Genomic DNA, 18,968 nt, shown 5'->3' with positions numbered 1-18,968 from the left:
ATATATGGATCTTTAAACTATAGCAACAAAACCTTGACCTACACAGTAGTGCTTGATCTGATGAAATAAATTCAGGATTACAAATTAGAAGGTCATGAGTTCAAATCCTGTCCTTGCTTCTGATTCACTGATACAGCCTTGACAATTCATTTTCCTATTCTGCTTCAGTTTTATTATCTGGAAAATAATATTTGCCTACCTCACATGCGTGTTGTGAGGATAAATTAGTTAAAGTGCACCATTTAACCCTACATAACTGTCAAGTGTTATTCATCATAAGGTGAAGGATTTCTGATATTGAATGATAGGAGAACATCTGTTATGACATACACTCCTTTGTATTGTAAGCAGTATATTCTCTGTGGGTCTGAGTGCAAAGCAGGTCCTCATGTAACGTACATATAACATGATGCCAGGCTAAACTGTGCCATTGAGCCCCCACTCCCATAGAAACCTTAAAAGCACAGTACTTCAGGGGTCCCTGGGAGCTGACTGGTGTGGAGAAAGGCAACAACCATGACCCCTCCCACACTCTTCTGCATATAGAAGGCCAGCAACATCACTACCCCTGAACAGTTCTTGTGTTCATGGAGCAATGGTGAGATCCACTGGACCGTCACTGCCCTGCGCTCCCAGAGACCAGGCACAATCAACCCCTCTCTACCTGTTAAACACAATGGTTTAACAAAAGCAGCAAGAACAAAACCCTACTACTCAAACACCTCTCTAAGGTTCATTAACGTGGTGATTTTTTATCTTCCATCTTTCTCCGAATGGTACAATAGGCTAAATTTCTCCCTGATGTCCTACCTTTGCCACCAGCAAAATTACACCAGGAATGAATCTGGCCCCATGAGTCTGGCACTTACTAAGCCAGTGGCATCCTATCCCCAACTGAGAGCTACCCGAGTCAGGGTTTTGTACGCCCTGTCTTTGAGAACCCATTCTTCCTGCAGTGCAGCTCAGCTGTCTTGTCCAGCAGACTAGGTTATCTGCTAACCTGCTAATTGCTAACTGCATGATTCCTAATCCCCTTTTTGCTTAGATAAATATATAAACATAGTCAGATATATTATTTTACATGTATTAATTAGCATCATCAGTTGAGCCCTAGCCGGGTCATTTTTCTTAATCCTTACTCCCAGTTGTGGTCACATTGGTATCAGCCGAATGATGCATGCGGATAAAGGTTTCTTACTGCTGAAGAAAATGCATTCCAAAATGGCTCCAGTACAGCACTTCTTTGGCTGTCCCATAATACTTTATTCTGAGTTCCCTGATGTTGATGGCAGTTTGGCCTGATTGAGTGCAGAATTCAGGCCACAAAAAGGAATTGTGGTTGGGGAGGAATATTGCCAGATTTGAATTCCAAGATGTGGTATTCTGCTGGGCGTTGTAGGCAATTGTCTTTATTGCCCCGCTCTGGACTTCGTAACGTGAGCCCTGAGCTCATCCTAAGCTTTGCCAGATAAAGGTTCCTCTGATTTAAACAATGTTATTTTAATCTATTTTTATTTGGAACGTTAACAGCTGCAAATTTAATTAAATTTATTAGGCTAAGGAAGCTTTAACATTTAATAGTTCACATTTAATATGGCTTTCCCTGTGGGAAGGCTGTTCTCCACTACCTCGGAAGCCCATGGCTTCCAGACCTCTGCATCCTCCCGTGACAGAATGCCCTTAATGCTACCTCTGCCAGCTTTCTGTTCGCATCAGTAGCAAGAGTTCTCGACATTCTCGGCAGTAAGTACTCTGGGAATACCCTGCAGCCCCTGCCCACTGGATAGCACAGTGCTCTTCACCTTCTGTCACTTCGCAACCCATATTATTATTTCCCTCACTGGTTTCCTGGGCTACTTCTGCTGTCTTCCCTGGGCAGTCATTACCTGCTTGTTTTGTTCTGTTTTTCCCTCAAACACAGCAAACAGAGTCTGCTTTCAAAGAGTCTCTCAGCCTGGATTATTCCAAGCTGCATTCAGAAAACTATAAATTACTCTATCATTACTGTGCCCTTGAAAACATTTAAATAAAGAATCACATGACAAAGATTAAAAACATGGAGTCACCCCTTTCATAAACCCTGGATCATAAAATGGGTTCAAGATATAAACCACATTTTCCCACCAGCGTGAGAGTTGTATCCAAATGACAACATCACATCTTCATCTGGCCTTGATCCTCACAGTCTTTGGGCCTAGTTCTCCTCTGTATCACTCTAGTTTATATTGGTGCAGCTCCATTGGAAGCACTGGCGTTGCACTGACTTAAATCTGGAGTAATGCATTGGTGATTGAGGCCCTGTATTATCAAAAAAATGCAGATTAAAGTGAGCTGCAGTCAGTAAGAAATAGTGACTTTTGAGCATCCATATTTCTTTTTTTACACACACCATTCCATGCAGTGGATCTGAAATCCTGAGTGTTTAGCTGTATCCCTTCCTGAACAAATACAGACCAGATGGTTCCTGTAAACTTTTTTTCAGCTGACAAGGCAAGACAGGTTCACTTTCACTCATCTGAATTGGCATATCTGTTTGTGAGGATTTTTGTGTTTATGGACGACCCGGGCAATAACGTAATTCACGATGAAAGAGACAATAGGGGGCATAATAAATTAGTGGTATAGAAGGTGAAAGAAAAAGGTCACAGAAGGGTTTATATGCTTCCCATTCTAGCAGTTTGTGTGACATCAGAATAGCAGCGCATAGTCCACCATATGCAAGTTATTGGTGCATTTTAAATGACCAGGTAAGAAACAGTTGAAGTGAGATTATTCCATTTTTTATTTAATAATTCAAGCTGCTGAGCTTGAGTAAATGTAATTAGAATAAAAGAGCACTGCAGGGCCGAGGCATTTGCTAAGACTCGTATTCGTGTCCAGCTTGGCAGAGATCCCTTGCTTGTTCTGCTTCTTTACAGAAGTATTAACCATACATGAAGCATATAAACTTATGTTACCTTTTCCTTTCACCTTCTGTATGCAAAACACACCTGCCCTTCCTCCTCTGCTCTGATGCATGCATTATTTTACTCAAGTCTAACAATATTAGATAAATGCTTTTCCTTATTGGTATTTAAACTAGTGCTGAGTTCAGAGGTAAGTAACCAGAATATCCAAATACAGCTAAACTTCTAGTGCTCTGAGTAGATTTTTAGGTGTAAATACACATCATAAAGTTCATATTTGACATTAAGGGGAAACTTTCACAAGGGTGGCCTCATTTCTCTGGCTCAGTCTATATCTGCCGATTATGGGTCCGCATTTGGGTGCCTGCAGTTCAGTTGTGGGCCCAAATCATAGTTCTTCACCTCTAGGTAACTGATTGTTCATGCAAATCGGGAGTTAGAAGCACCAGAACACAGATTTGTATGCACAATTCATTTTTCTGGCCCACACATGTTGTATTCATGTTTCCCATCGGAAAATATGTCCCTTAAAAAATCCCTAACACTTACCAACACAGAAGAAAAAGGGATTGCAATTTAATGCAAGAGCAAGACACCCTGTAGCTGGCTGGCTTCCTTCTGGGGTTCACGAAATTAGAGCCATTCATGAGTGCTAGACACCTGCCCTCTGTTATATTCGAATATCTTTTGTGAAACACTCACACTAAAATAGATTTATCTGGAAGGGAAAAAGTGATTACACTGCCTCACTCATGGATGTGCAAGGAACTGGGAGTGACATTTCCCCATTCACTCCCTAACAGAGAGATCCCCATGGACAATCACATTTTTTACTGTTGCTAAGTTAAACAAAGAAACAATCAGTGACTGAAATAAGAAAAACAAAGAAAACCTTTTTAAAAATAGCCCTGCTGCTAAATATAGCAGCATCCACAAGGGTAGAGTACAACTGAAGTCGGGAACATGTTGTTCATGCAAATGTCTCATAATGGCTAAGGATGTTCATTACAGTAAAATGCTGCTGAAGACAATAGGCATAGGGAGATGTTGAAGGGTAGGGAATAGTGAATGCTGTGTTTTCAGGGAACTGGCTGATGGTTTCTTGAAAATGTGGAAGAGGTGAGTTTTGTGCTGTTTCTATAAAGCAATGGAGACTCAGTCAGGTGTGGGGAGGTAGGTAGACTTTCCCAGGAGGAGCAAATGATAGTTTGTGAGAGAGACGAGGAAGAGAAGGACCAAGAAGAGGACCCAAATGGCAAAGCACAGAAAGAAATCATGGGAAGGATGGAGAGATGAGAGGGGAGTATTGCCATAGAGGTTCCTGAAGATAAGTTCAGAGGGGATACAGAAGTGGAGGGGAATCCATGGAATTCTTTCATGCTGTGAGCAATTGATTATGTTTACATGTATCAGAGAAAAGTTGTTGAATAACCCTCCCCACTCCTCACACTTCTTTGAAATGGCAACTGCTGGACAAAACACACATGTGCACACACACACAGAGAATTGGGTATACCACACATGAAAGGGCTTTCTTGTAATATATCCTCTTTTTGATTAAGTCTGATAAGGCCTAATAGAGCTTCATCTGAAATCAGGAAGTGCAGAGACCAAACTGTATGGGTAATGTGAACATAAGACCAGCCATACTGGTAAGACCAATGGTCCATCGAGCCCAGTCTCTTGACTTCCGAAAGTGGCCAATGCCAAGTGGTTCAGAGGGAATGAATAGAACAGGTAATCATCGAGTGATCCATCCCCTTCGCCCATTCCCAGCTTCTGGCAGTCAGAGGCTAGTGAATTCCAGAGCATGGGGTTGCATCCCTGACCATCTTGGCTAATAGCCAGTGGTGGACCTATCCTCCATGAACTTATCTAATTCTATTTTGAATCCCATTATAGTTTTGGCCTTTGCAACATCCCATGGCAACAGGTTCCACAGGTTGACTATGCATTATGTGAAGAAGTACTTCCTTTGTTTGCTTTAAACCTGCTGCCTATTCATTTCATTGGTTGACTCCTGGTTCTTTTGTTACGAGAAGGAGTAAATAACACTTCCTTAATTCACTTTCTCCACACCAGTCATGATTTTGTAGATCTCTATCATTCCCTCCTTAGCCTTCTTTTTTCCAAGCTGAAAACTCCCTGTCTTTTTAATTTCTCCTCATATGGAAGCTGTTGCATACCCTTAATAATTTTGGTTGCCCTTCTCGGTACCTTTTCCAATTCTAATATGTCTTTTTTGAGATGCAGCAACCAGAACTACACACAGCATTCAAGGTTTGGGCAGACCATGGATTTATATAGTGGCATTATCATGTTTTCTGTCTTATTATCAATCCCTTTCCTAATGGTTCCTAACCTTCTGTTTGCTTTTTTGACTGCCGCTTCATATGGAGCAGATGTTTTCAGAGAACTATCCACAGTGCTTCCAAGATCTCTTTCCTGAGTTGTAATTTAGATCCCGTTATTTTGTATGTACAGTTGGGATTATGTTTTCCAGTGTGCATTACTTTGAGATTGTAGTAAAGTACCTGCTTTCCAATATATTTATTTTTAACTTATTTCTTTGGGAATATCCATAAGTGTTTGTGTATCTTTATTTGCAAAAAGATAAGAGCAATGCCATTTCTTGCAGGTGCCTATATGGGATCAGAATGTTCATAAACTGAAACGATTAGTACATTTTGATTGGAAGATTTCTAAAGATTGTGGACCAATTTATTATTAGTTTAGTAAAAGCAGAAGATTTATATTTACACATGAATGATGTAAAGCAGAAAAGTGTGAATAGTTCTTATTTAGTAGAAACAAATATTATAAAAGCAAATCTTTACATACAAAGCTTTTGTAAACTCCTGTTAATTGTATTTGTGTTTCCATATCAGAATTCATCATTTGTAAGCTTGAGTATCTTAGTCTTATATGTGAACTTCCTCCTGTATGCAGTGAAATCATACTACTTTCTGAGACATCACAGCCATCTTTGTAAAATATGATGTTGAGGAAGATTGAGTTTATCATACTATAGATATGTAAATGGCTCTCTTTTAATAGTGTCAGTGGAAAGGGGATGCCAGAAAAGATTCCCAGCCAGAGCATGTATAAATTGTCACCACCTTTGACAAGACAATAACATGCATCCATACAAAGGAAAACCAATAATACTCAAGGAGCTTTAGGTAGCCACGGTGTGGGCCCTTTGAAGGGAGGTGGGAAGCCCCATGAAAAGTTCTACTAGTGCTCTACATGCAGGCTCGAGCAACAGAGGTCAGATTCTGCCCTCGATTACACCAGTAATGATCCAGAGACTCTCCATTGATGTCAGTGGAGTTGTTGCAAATTTACACCAGCGTAAATGAGATCGGACTCTTTGTCCTAGTTATTTAGTATAAAAAACATCATTACAATGAAATCTCAGATTTGAGCTCAGAAAAGTAACTGGTGTAGTTCAGATCTTTAATGCTTTGTTCCTGTGTGTCTCTCAAGAGTTTCAGTCTCAAAAGCAGGTGAGGGAGTTTGCCATAAAGTACTAGTAAATTTCCATGTTAAAATATAAATAATTAAACCTAGCAAATGTGTGTGTACGTGTGTGTATATGTATGTGTGTGTGTGTAGAATATACATGAAGGAATTCGGTGCTTCTAAAGTAGGACTATGAATAAGGACCCCAAAGTGTAAATAAATTTTTAATTCAATAATTTATGAATAAATTATTTAGATAGAAACATACTCTACTCGGAAGTTTCTGTACTGAAATGGATGCATTCCATTGGAACCCAAGTAGGTACATTGAGTTGTCAAGTAGGTGAACTATGCTATCTGAATTGAACTCTTCTAAAGAGGAAATAATTTAAAATATCCTACAGTCTCTCAACCTCCTGAAAAAGGGAGTCAGTAAACACAAACTAAATGCTACAAGACAAGGAATAAAAATCAGTGCCCCCAGGCTCCCACATAAACTACCTTTGGGGAGGAGATTTCCCTTTCCAGCTTCATTACAGTTAGTTCACGGCTCTTTGCTCAAGTTTGTCTGCATCCCAGTCACAGCTGTGCGCAAGGAATGAACTGCAGTTTGCTTGCATAAATTTCCCACTGTGCAGCTCTTTGTTCATTTCATGCTGCTTTGCTGCTCTGTTGAGGCTGCTGAATGAGTCAATGTTACCTTAATATAAGCTTTAAAAGTGTAGTTAATACTATTGCATTCCATATTTAAAAATATTTCTTGAAATAAAAATGAATATCAGCAAATATGCTCTACAGTACATGCCTCCAGTAGCCAGCTCGATGATTTAGTTGGCATTCTTGTATGCAGTGGTTGGGTCTGTACCAATTAATGATCCATTCCTGCAGTCTCTGTTCAGGCAAATCTCCCATTGGATTCTGTTCATCTCCTGAATCCGATGAGAGTTTTGCCCATGTGAGGACTGCAGGGTCACACCCTTAGCTGGCATGGACCCTAATAAAACCACAAACAGGCCAGGTCAGACCGTCAGAGCTGTTAGGCCAACTACCAATCTCATTGAATTATTTCTGAAATAATTCCACTAAAGTCAATGGAGCTGCTCAGAATTGACACCAGGGTAACAGAAAGCACAATCTGGTCCCTACCATCTTGTCATTCAGGTCGTGAACTGATTGCAGGCTACTATCTACTATCTTGCTTTTCATACAATATAATTTTTAACCTGTTCTCACATATTTAAACCTTTTTTTTTCAGTAAATGATTGCACTGTATTTTTCTCCCCTCTAGGATTTTCCATTCTTCAGGCAATTATGGAAGCAGCGGTACAAAACAACTGGCAAGTGACAGCCAGGTCTGTGGGAAGTATAAAGGACGTTCAGGAATTTAGGAGAATTATAGAGGAAATGGACAGACGACAGGAAAAAAGATACTTAATCGACTGTGAAGTAGAGAGAATAAACACAATTTTGGAACAGGTATTTTTCGAATCTGTGCTGTATGTGACATAAGGTTTTGGAATTGTCTGTCTATAGAAATAAATTAAACAGCTCTTTAAAAATAAGTCATAAAAACTTGCCAATTACCTTTCTAAAATTAAATATCCTGGATGGCTTTTACATTTGATGGCAAATAATTTGAATGGAACCCAGCAGAAAACATCTCTGTAAATTTGTTGTTGCCTTCTAAATTAATAAAAAAGAGGGCCAACCTTTGCTCTCAGCAGTAGCTCTTATTGAAGTAAATAACCCTACGGAAGGCAGGGCTACTCTTGTGGGTAACGGTTGCAGGACTGAGTGCTGTTTGAAAAAAGGGATCACAGTAAAAAACTAAAATCAGCCAGTGAAGGAGGCCGAGGCACTGACTCATGTATGAATAAAATTGTCACACATGGAAATATTTCTGGGGGGAAATTCAACTGACTCTGGCTGGCCTTTTGGGGGGGGTGCAAAGGGGCCTCCCCCACTATATTTTAGGGTGTGGTGGAGTCCCATTCACTGCTGCTAGAGAGGGCAAATGCTGGGTGACTTCACACATGACACAGCCCTTTCGGAAGTGGGCTTCCCTCAGAATCAGTTTAAGAGCCTCCAATAGCTCCTTGAGGCTGCCCAGAATGTCAGTCTCTACGCTGGTCTAAGTAAGGGGATCGGTTCCTGGTAGGAGCCCCTGGTGTGGTAGTCTTCCAAAAGCAGGTGGGAATGAAGTGGGCCCATGGTCCTATCCCCCTCCAGTACCAGCTACCATGGCTGTCTCTATGGGAGAAAGTACACTGTACCCCTGAAGGGCTGTAAAAACAGCAGCACTCCGTTTACACATCAGGGATCAGAGACAGGCTGGCTCCCCACTGGCCACACTCACAGCCCCAGCGGAGCCTACATTATAGTTGAACCAACCCATTCAGCCTGTTTGTTCATAGGCACACGGGGATTTGCTCAGGGTTAAGACTGCAAACTCCTATGATAAATGCCACTTCATAACTCTAACTACAGCTTTATATTCTGGAATAATCAAAAGTAACATTTAAATTTCATGAAGCGTTAGCATATTCTTGTACAAATGGTATATTGTCAACTAATGGCAAACTAGCCACACTACCACAAACAAAACCAAAGAATTTCAGGAGACGTGAATCAATTCGGACAGCATTCATTTCCAGTCAAGCCCCAAGCTGAATCATTTCCAGTCACTGGAGTTATAGGACCTCATCTTGCTGCCTTTCAATTTAATGGGAGTTTTGTCATTGAATTCAATGGGAGCAGGACCAGGCCCCTCCTGCATGAGAAAGGCCTGTACTGTTAGATAGAAGCTAAGTACTGGGAAATTTATCATAAATGTCTCTAAGACACTAACAGTCTGATTCAGGCTTAAAGTCTAGGGAGTGACTTGAAACCATGTGACCGAAAGAGAACTGCAAGTATCTGTAACAGAGTCAAAATGGATGGGTCTGTCCTGATAGTACTAAGCCCTGCAATGCTGTTGGCTGCATATGCTTTTGTTTAGCCCTAACCACTCTGGACTTAGTCCTGTCCCAAGGCATGTCCACAGCATGTAGCCGCAGGGACTGGTGGGTGGTCCTATTCCAAGGGAAGTCAACCTCTGAGTGGGTTGTATAACATATACATGGCCACCCAGCTCCAGTCCTCCTTACCAAAGGTGTCTGTGACTCCACCACCTTGACTGCCTGTGACATGGTCAAGATGTTGGGATGATGTCAAAGGAGGCACAGGATGACTTCCAGCTGACTAAATGTGCTGCATAGCTGCAAGAAAATATCATAGTGACTATTGTTGCCAAGCCTCCAGGATTGTCCTGGAGTTTCAAGGAATTTAAGATTAATTTTTAATTAAATATTATGCCATGTGACGAAGCCTCCAGGAATATGCCCAATCAAAATTGGAAACCCTACTAGTGACAAGCTACAAAACAGAGCTTTTAACCAGACACGCAACTTGGCCATTGGGTCCAAAATACCTCCTCTTGCCCAAAAGCGATGAGGTGGGGAATGTCAGAAGGGATGTCTTTCCATCCCCCAACCCCCTCACAGCAGTGGTGCTAACTGGAACATGCCTATTTGTGGAAGCTAGTGAAAGATCCACAAAAGGCTGCTTAGAGATGGAAAGGAGTTTTAGTTTCCTACTTCCCAAGCAGCTTCATGATTTCTACCTATGTCGGAGATGCAGAATCCCCCTCTCTCCCTTAAACACTGGGCCCAACTGCCCTTGGCTCGATAGCCTCATTTCGCACCTGCTTATTCAGGGGAATAGGGAAGGGAGTCATGATCTAATTTCTTCTTCAGAAGCACTGAGTTCAAATATGGGTAGGGTTATATTTTTGTTAAATGTTCGATTCAACTTTCCATCATTATGATTATTGATTTGATGAACTCTTAACTCTCACATAGCTAAAGGTTCACAGCACTGAGCACCAAGTTATCCCTAATTGTCTGGTGTTTAACTTTTAGATATCACATTTCTGAATTGCTAAATTATCCATTTTCTAAGTCTGTTTTATTTATACTTACCAGTCAGATTCCATGAAACAGTATAATAATCTTTCTTCTGAATGATCTCTAATGTAATTTTACTTGCACGAGGACCAGAGCCACCAACTTCCTGAGTTCCCGAGGGGTGCTCGAAACCCCGCCCCCACTCTGCCCCTAGCCCTGCCCCCACTCCACCTTTTCTCCCAAACCCCCACCTCTGCCCCTCCCCCCACCTCTTCCTGCCCCTGCTCCTCTCCCCCCCACCCCAGCGCCTCCTGCACACCGCTGAACAGCTGATCGTGGTGGGCAGGAGGAGTAGCTGATCTGGGGGGCTGCCAGTGGGTGCTGAATACCCCCTATTTTTTTCTTGTGGGTGCTCCAGCCTCAGAGCACCCCAGAGTCGGTGCCTATGACCAGGATTTGGTCTACAGTTTTCAGAAGCAGTGGTTTTCAGTAATGCAGTAGCATAGAACGTGATTGACTAGTTAATCATTTGACAGTATAGCTTAAAGCCCAGATCCTGCAGACATTTACGCATATGATTACTATTATATATGTGAGCAGTCTTACTTGACTTCATTGGAATTGCCCATGTGTAAAGGCATTTACATTTGTAGGATCAGGGCCTAAAAGGGATTTTGAGTTATTTGGTTATGAAACAAAATAAACTAGTTAGTAAAGCAAACCAAACACAACTTTTGGGATAAATACTCTATTACATACTAGACAAAAAAGATAGTGTCCAGTTGTGCATCACTTACCCATGCACATTGTCCTATGGGACAATTCATATGAGACAGGGATGCAGGACTGGGCCCCACATTGGTGCGCATTATGATAAAATATCTACAAATAGCAGCCTCCAGAGATTTTTCTGGTCCAAGACTCAAGAACAATGACCTCCTTTTCTGCAGGTGAAAGTCAGTATTGGTCTACCCCTGGGTCTATTGCTGCACAATTAGTTTTTCAGGCTTTTACGTCTGTCTCTTCAGCTTAGCTGCTTATCTTCTCATAAGGCTAATCAAATCGTACAAAAATTCTAACAGTAGTTAGTTCACTGTAGTTGGAATACTCAAGGGAATGGTGAGATATCCTCCTTATAGACAACTGTGCTTTGCTGACAGGGGAAAGGATAACTCTGGATTTGCATATTTTAGATTGTTTTTCACATAGTTAGAAAGTCTACCAAAGCCAACAAGAAAAAAGTGAATAAGCTCTTAAAAAAATGAGCAAATACCATTGTGTGCTGACTGTTCAAGGTTTAGATGTTTAGGGAACTCATTTTATTGAAGGTGATGACTGAAAACAGTGGTATATTCGAGTTAAGCCAAAACGTCCAAAAGAGAGTAGGGATGTTGGCTGTCCAACATAAATGTTACCAGGAAAAGGGATTGATTATCAGAGAGTGCATGGCACCTGCCGTCTGAAAATCAGAGCCCGTTCAGTTGGTTCAGGTTGAGTACCCCCAAAATATCTATTTTCTCTTGAAAATCTTGGTCCCAGAATATAGTTTAAGCCATTTCATGTGTCAGTTCAACCTGAGGATTTACAGTCTTCCGGTAATACTAAATTGGTAACTTTGAAACTAGCCTCATTGATAAGATATAGTACACACAATAGTATTGTTTTAAACTTAAATGTCAATTTAAATCCAAGGGCCTTAAGTCACATTCTAAGCAATAATTAAACCTCCCAACAGCTCCGTGAGGTAATATTATCTCTAGTTTGTAGATTGAAAAACTGTGGTAGCGAAGGTTGTGAGAAAAATTTTAAAAAGAGTTTTCCTCAGATTTATCTGTTCTTCAAAAACATTTGACAAATGTTGAGGTGAGTGAGGTAATAGCTTTTATTGAATCAGCTTCTGTCGGTGAGAGAGAGAGAGAGGCTTTTGAGTTTACGCAGAGCTCTTCTTCAGCTCTGAGACGGGTACTCCGAGTGTCACAGCTAAATACAAGGCAGAACAGATTGTTTAGCACAAGTAGTTAACATATTTCTAGGAACCATTCAAGTTGAAGTGTCCTGTTAACACCCCTCCACTTACAGAGGGGGAAAGAAGGGAGAGGTAAGGCAACTGGGGGACATGGGCGGGGTTAGTGGGCCATACATTGTTATATGTCATAAATCCCGTGTATCTGTTCAGTCCATGATTTTTAGTGTCTAGCAAAGTTATGAATTCAAGCTCCCAGGGTCGTCATTTGAAGAGTTGTGCAGATTTCCTTTAAGGATGAGGACTGTTAGGTCAGAGTGATTGCTTTGTGAAAAGTATTCACCCACAGCTGATGTGGTGCTTTTGTCTTTTATCACTTTCCTTTGTGAGTTCATTTGAGAGCATAGTGATTGTCTGGTTTCACCCACACTGGGGCATTTAATGCACTGGATGAGGTATGCCACATGTTGACAAATGTCTTTGAGTTTTTGCAAAGTCTGAATTCATCATGAATAATTCCCAGTGAGCATTCACTTAGGCCCAGCTTTTTAAAGCTATTTAGGCATTGCTGTGCTCAGCATCACTACACCTAACTGATTTAGGAGCCTAAATCTCATTTTAATGCATAAATAGAGTTAAAAATCTGGGCCTTATTGCTCAGTTGTTATTGGTCAGTTAAGTCACATTGTACTGTTTCTGATCTCTAATTGGATGAGTGCTGAAGTGCTTTTGATGCAAATGCTTGCTAGAGCAAATTTAAAGTTCAGTTTTGGTGAATATACTTACATATAGTCTTGATCTTTTTTCCCTCACGAAACAATCAACCATTCATGCTTTATCATTTATCCACATAGATTCTGAACTATTACTTACACTGAATAGTATCTGACCTCACAAGCGGTTTCACTGAGGTCAAGAAAATCGGGCTCTGGTTCTCTGTTTACTAATGCATACTAATAAACAATAAAACATGGGCCAAAGTCCACACGTAGGCACTCTTCTGTCTTAAGAAACCATCCCAGAGTCTCTCTAAACATAGGCCCCATGCCTGTAATTATAAATCTCAATCTAAAATTAAACATGTGTGTTATTCTGCCATTATATTGGGGTTGTCTTTTACACGTGTAATTTACTACTCGTATTGCCATCCAATCACTGTTTCTCACATTATTGTTAATATTTACCCATAGATGTGGTCCTGTATCGTGAAATCCAGTAAATTAGGCCCATATCCATCCTTCCTTTCTTGACAAAATTATATCTAGTTTAATCTTGTAGCTGCCTTTCACACATACTGGTATTAAAACTGATTCTCTGTAAAATTCATGAACTCCCCATTCTTCTTGTCCCTTGATGCCAAAATATTCCAATATCATTTCACAGGTAGATATAAAATGATTTTATTGTCATGAAAAAAGGCATCTAGTTCTGGAAAATAGCATCAGGCTTTAGAGTTTGACTGTTTATTTAGAAACAAGTCTTCAGGTTCAGAAATATGGCTTTCTTATTGCTAAGATAAGTCATATTTCAGACTAGAGTGGCTCAGTGTCCATTTAGAAGCAAATCCCCAAAGGGAAAATAAGACAGAAGAAAATCATTCAGGATCAAAATAGTGAAACATTACAAAAGACTGGTTTATTTCAGAGAATATATGCTTTTATCAAAAGGAGACTATCGCCAAACAAAATCGTAAAGGTTAGGCTCCAAGGCAATCTCAATATTGAATGGACGCCTCTTGCAAACAAAACATAAGCAATACTGTAGGAAGGACTATAATGCACAAAAATTTTAAATAATGGTCAAATTGGCAAAAAGCCTTCAAGTAAAGTGACCCTAGGAACATAAAGGGGAATCTGACTCTCTGCAGTGGAAGTATATAACCTGATTTGATTTTTGAGTCTGAAATTTTAAGATTAAGAAGATCTAAAGTTTTTCAATATTGCCACTGCTGTATAACTTTGTAGAAGCATTCAGTCCTCAGTGAGGGGTACTGTGCTCACTGCAAGAAGGCTCCCAGGTTTTTGGTGTTTTAAGAATAAATATAAAAAATGTTTCATTTATATTACAGAATTTTAAAAAATCACCAAAAAATATCAGGAAAAATATCCAAGTGCAAAATTAATCCAGATCCAACCTTGCAAGTCATGTATGCTTTAGGTTTATATAACATACACCATAATTACTGTACTGGCAAGTCTTTTTCATGCAATTTTTAAAAAATGTAATAACCACCCCATAAATACACTGGCATGTTTGGGGAGGCACCAAAGTGCTGGGTATCCTTAGGCTCTATTTTCTCCATATGTCCCACCGGTCTCTTCCTCACTCCAGTGAGTATTTTCCACTGCTGTCACAGAGCCGGGGTGTGCTGCTGAGATTCTCAGGGCTCTGTGCCACAGAGGAGTCATGGACCAGCATTTCATATTCCGTGGGGACCTTGATTTGCCTGCGTAAGGGATTCAGGGTGAGGCCTTGAGGGGTGTCTAATATATGCAGACTCTTGTTACAAGTCACTCCGTGACTGACCCATTTAATTTCCATGACCCTAATGAGCTCGAAACTTTGTCACCAAATGATCGTCAGTCATCCTTCCACACAGATTTGACCAGTCCAAATGCCCATAAATGCATTTTAGGGGGAAGAATGTACAAGTATAGTAGTGGTCTCTTCTTTGAGGTGATCATGCTGGACATGAAGCCTCCATTGGGGAGAAAAGGGGGTCTCCTGAGGTTAGCAGCCATCTCCATTGGATTTTAGCCAACAAAATTGTGGAAGGTGAGCAAGTGTGCTCATACCAATGTCAACAGCCATTTCTGCCCAAAGGGAATGCTACTAACAGGTATTGAACTAATAAGTAGCCACAGGCACAGTGTCTGAACTATAGGGAAGCAAATGTCCTTTTCAGATCGGGCTAATCCTCTGCACATATAAAACATTTCATACATTCCTATGGGTAGAATTACCATCTTGTAAATGCTAATGCCTTCTGAAAGCCATCATCTAGCTCTCATAAGATTTCCCAGTTTCAGAATGACAAGAATTTAACGATCAGAATGTTATTCATACAGCAGAGTGATTTAAGGTAGTGTCACCATGGATCTGAACAGATTTCAAAATAGAATAATTCAGAAAACCAGTAGAACTGCAATTCTGTGCTAATATGATTATTAATCACATTTAATGTATATAGCATCATAATGTGCATGGTGCTGTACAGTTAAAGATCCATTTCCAACACAAATCGCTTTTCCTACTCCAAAGAGATTACAACCTGAAGTCACCATTAAGATCTTTTATTATTTTGTATTAGCAGCATTTAACAATTTTGTACTAGTAACTTATAATCATTAGCCATAAGTGCACACGTGTGCACACATTTATGCATATGCTTTTGACATTCTGCATATTTTACCATGCTACATATACTGCATATGTGTACACAAATAGCTCTATCTCTATATAGTAATTAAGTTTACAATAGGCCTAAATATGGAGTCAATGGAATTACCATGAATTAACTGGAAAGAAAATTAGAATTGATATCTCATTCCCTGAGTGATAGACGTGTATAGCTAGTTTGAACCTCAATTAATAGATGTCTGTAAAAAGCCCCTTCTGCATTTGTTGTACAATTAGCCATTTTTTGCTGCTCTTTCAATTACAAGAAGTTTTGTGTTCCTGTTTGGTTACTCTTACCAAGCACAGCCAAAAAAATCTTTGTGCCCCTTCCGTTATTTAAACAGTGTTCACATTATATAAATCACTTCTACTAATTGTTACCCTTGTTGGAATCTCAGTAGAAAGGCAAAGGGTCAAATGGGCCCCTTTGGTACTGAGGTATCCTTTCACTGTTCGATGGGGTCAGGCCTGATGTATATTAATAGGGCAGCGTGTGGGAACTTGCACTGATGCTTCTCAGCTGTACCTGTTCTAAAGGCAGACAGAAGACTTGAGTCTTTGGGGTTGCCAAGCTGACACCTTTCACAAACGAAACTCACATGAAATGCTTTTACGATATATATGACACAATATAAAAAACACACACAGCATGTTAATTGGTTGGAACTTGCTCAAAAGCCTGTCTATTCCATTTTATTTTTACCAACCCATTTGACCATCTAACCGTCTCTAACTGCATCAGATGAAGTGAGCTGTAGCTCACGAAAGCTTATGCTCAAATAAATTTTAGTCTCTAAGGTGCCACAAGTACTCCTTTTCTTTTTGCAAATACAGACTAACACGGCTGCTACTCTGAAATCTAACTGCTCTGGGAACCTTTTCCACATCACATGTACTACCTCGAAACAGAGCCTGGGTTTTAAAATCTCTTGCTCCGTATCACCAGTTCTCTCTTCTTATCCTTTAAAAATCAGTGCTGCATGAAAAGCTGCTTTGTTACAGTCCAAACAGTTAATGCAGTTCTTTCTTCTTCCCAAAATAAAGGATAAATCCTTTCATCTTTTCAGACATTACCTTAATTTCTGCATCTGTCTCTCAAATAGAGTTTAATGCTTGCAACTCCACTTCCAACCAAAGTCTCTCCTTAATTAGTTTCCTAGGCAACCATTATCAAGACAACTCTGTTGAACCACCTGCAGGGAGAGGAAGGAAACATAATATAAAAAAATCATAGAAGTGTAGGACTGGAAGAAACCTCAAGAGATCATCTAGTCAGCCCCCTGTGCTGAGGCAGGATCAAGCATACCCAGACCCTCCCTCACAGATGTTTGTCTAAGCCTGTTTTTAAAAACCTCCAGTGATGGGGATCCCTCAACATCCCTTGGAAGCCAACATCCCTTGGAAGCCTGTGCTTAACTATCCTTATAGTTCAAAAGTTTTTCCTAATATCTAACCTAAGTTAACTCTCCCTTGCTGCAGATTAAACTGACTACTTTTTATTCTGTCTTCAGTGGACATGGAGAACAATCAATCACCATCCTTTTTAATAATAGCCCTTAATGTATTTGTACACTGTTATCAAGTCCTCCTCAGTCTTCTATTCTCAAGACCAAAAATGTTCACTTTTTCTTAACCTTTCCTCTGGACTCTCTCCAATTTGTCCACAACTTTCTTAAAGTTGGGATCCCAGAACTGGACACAGTCATCAAGCTGGGTGCCGAGTAGAGTGGGACAATTACATAATTGACTTTCATAAGACACTCTTGTTAATACACCCCAGAATGACATTAGCCATATTAGAATAGGAATAGTATAATACTCCTGTGCAAACGGACAATACGTATAAATCTATCTACGTTTATCTCCTTTGAGCGTGAGTCTCTTCTCACTTGCCGCAGTTTTACACCGGTGGATTCCATTAGCTTCATTGGCGTGGCTCCTTGTTTATACTGGTTTAAGCGAGAAGAGAACCAGACCCTTTACATCCTCACCTAAACGTTCCCCGTAGAAAGTTCTATGGACAAGACCGTGTGACTAGTCGATTGCTCAGCAACCAGCTTGCTTAACAAATTTTGAGAATGAAAATGACACAACGCTTTAAAAGGAAATTATATACTACCTGAGGAAAAATAGGCCCATATTGTTACATGCATGACCCATTTTGTCAGGATGTGTAAGCATGTTTAAATATTTACTGTTGGAATTTGGTTCTGCCAAAATATAACAATGAACAAAAATATTAACAATATACAACACACAATCCCTAAAAAATACCCAGCATTTCTTATCTCCTGGGCAATTGCTAGTAAAGTTAAAGTTGTTAAAGAAAAACATGGCTGTAGCTCTTACTACCTCATATGAGTAAAAATGGCTACACTGTAGCGTAGAAGTCTAACAAAAATGAATTAAATCTTCATAATTTCTCCTGGTTCGGGTTTTATGCACAATGGAACCCAGTTATACAAAGAACTCAGATACTGCAGCACGCTGTTTATAGTGAAGCACAATGAACCTCTCAACTGTTTCAGTGGATTGAAATGAGCAAATCGTATTTAATTCCCGTTGTTGTTAATCTCTGTAGTGAAGTTCTATGAAAAAACCCTGGCTTCCCTCTCAGAGATTGCAATGTATTTTTTTTTAATTTCATAAGATCTAAAAAAAGTAAATGTTAAAAGGAAGAAAGGATGGCTGTGGCTCAGTATTTTCCAGTCTGCTTGGAGGCAATTCTCTACAGTACAAACTCCTTTTTAAAAGATTCTTATGTGAGCATTGGGACTAAATTACTGCGACACTTCTGGGTTATATCCAAATAATAGTCTGGAGTAAGGCTGACATGGTTTCTGAATGCAGTAATGCTTTATATAAGCAGAGTGCTCTGTTTTCAAGGACTCTAGTTCAAATCTTAGAGCCATGGCTATTATTACAGTGATTGCTGTGAAATACTGATGGGATGCAAAAGTATTTTAGAGTTAATCTCCCAACAATAGGAAGATAGCATGCAATGAAGAGGGGGAAATAAATTAGATGTACATCTCTTCGGTATTTTATCTCTCTCCTGAAATGATTGTGTGTGTATGTGGACGCGCTAGGGACATTTCCCTGTACAGACAATTGACTTTAAACATATGACTCAAACATTTTGGATAAACTTCTCATCATACTTACAGCAATATAAAACAGCTGGAATCTTTAGGAAATTTTCAAAATGGAGTTATTTTAAATCTATCAGAGTTCTGCAGAGAAGGCTTTAAAGGGTGTGAATAGTATGGTACCAAAACCAACGGATTCCT

At 40.0% G+C, this 18,968-nt stretch overlaps 1 protein-coding gene across 4 annotated transcripts in view; it reads left to right on the top strand.

Annotated features, from left to right (window-relative positions):
- Positions 1-18,968, top strand: part of GRIA3 (glutamate ionotropic receptor AMPA type subunit 3) — a 216,256-nt gene that overhangs the window by 69,827 nt on the left and 127,461 nt on the right. For all 4 annotated transcript variants that reach the window (XR_012640792.1, XM_074962534.1, XM_074962533.1 and 1 more), the window contains exon 4: positions 7,661-7,848. Coding sequence is in view for 3 of the 4 variants with exons in the window: in XM_074962534.1 (XP_074818635.1) it covers positions 7,661-7,848 (188 nt within the window). In the remaining variant the exon portion in view is untranslated. The remainder of the gene's footprint in view (positions 1-7,660; positions 7,849-18,968) is intronic.

The sequence above is a fragment of the Natator depressus genome, chromosome 9 (genome assembly GCF_965152275.1).
Source record: "Natator depressus isolate rNatDep1 chromosome 9, rNatDep2.hap1, whole genome shotgun sequence".
Taxonomy (NCBI): Eukaryota; Metazoa; Chordata; order Testudines; family Cheloniidae; genus Natator; species Natator depressus.
This window is presented reverse-complemented; position numbering and strand designations above follow the sequence as displayed.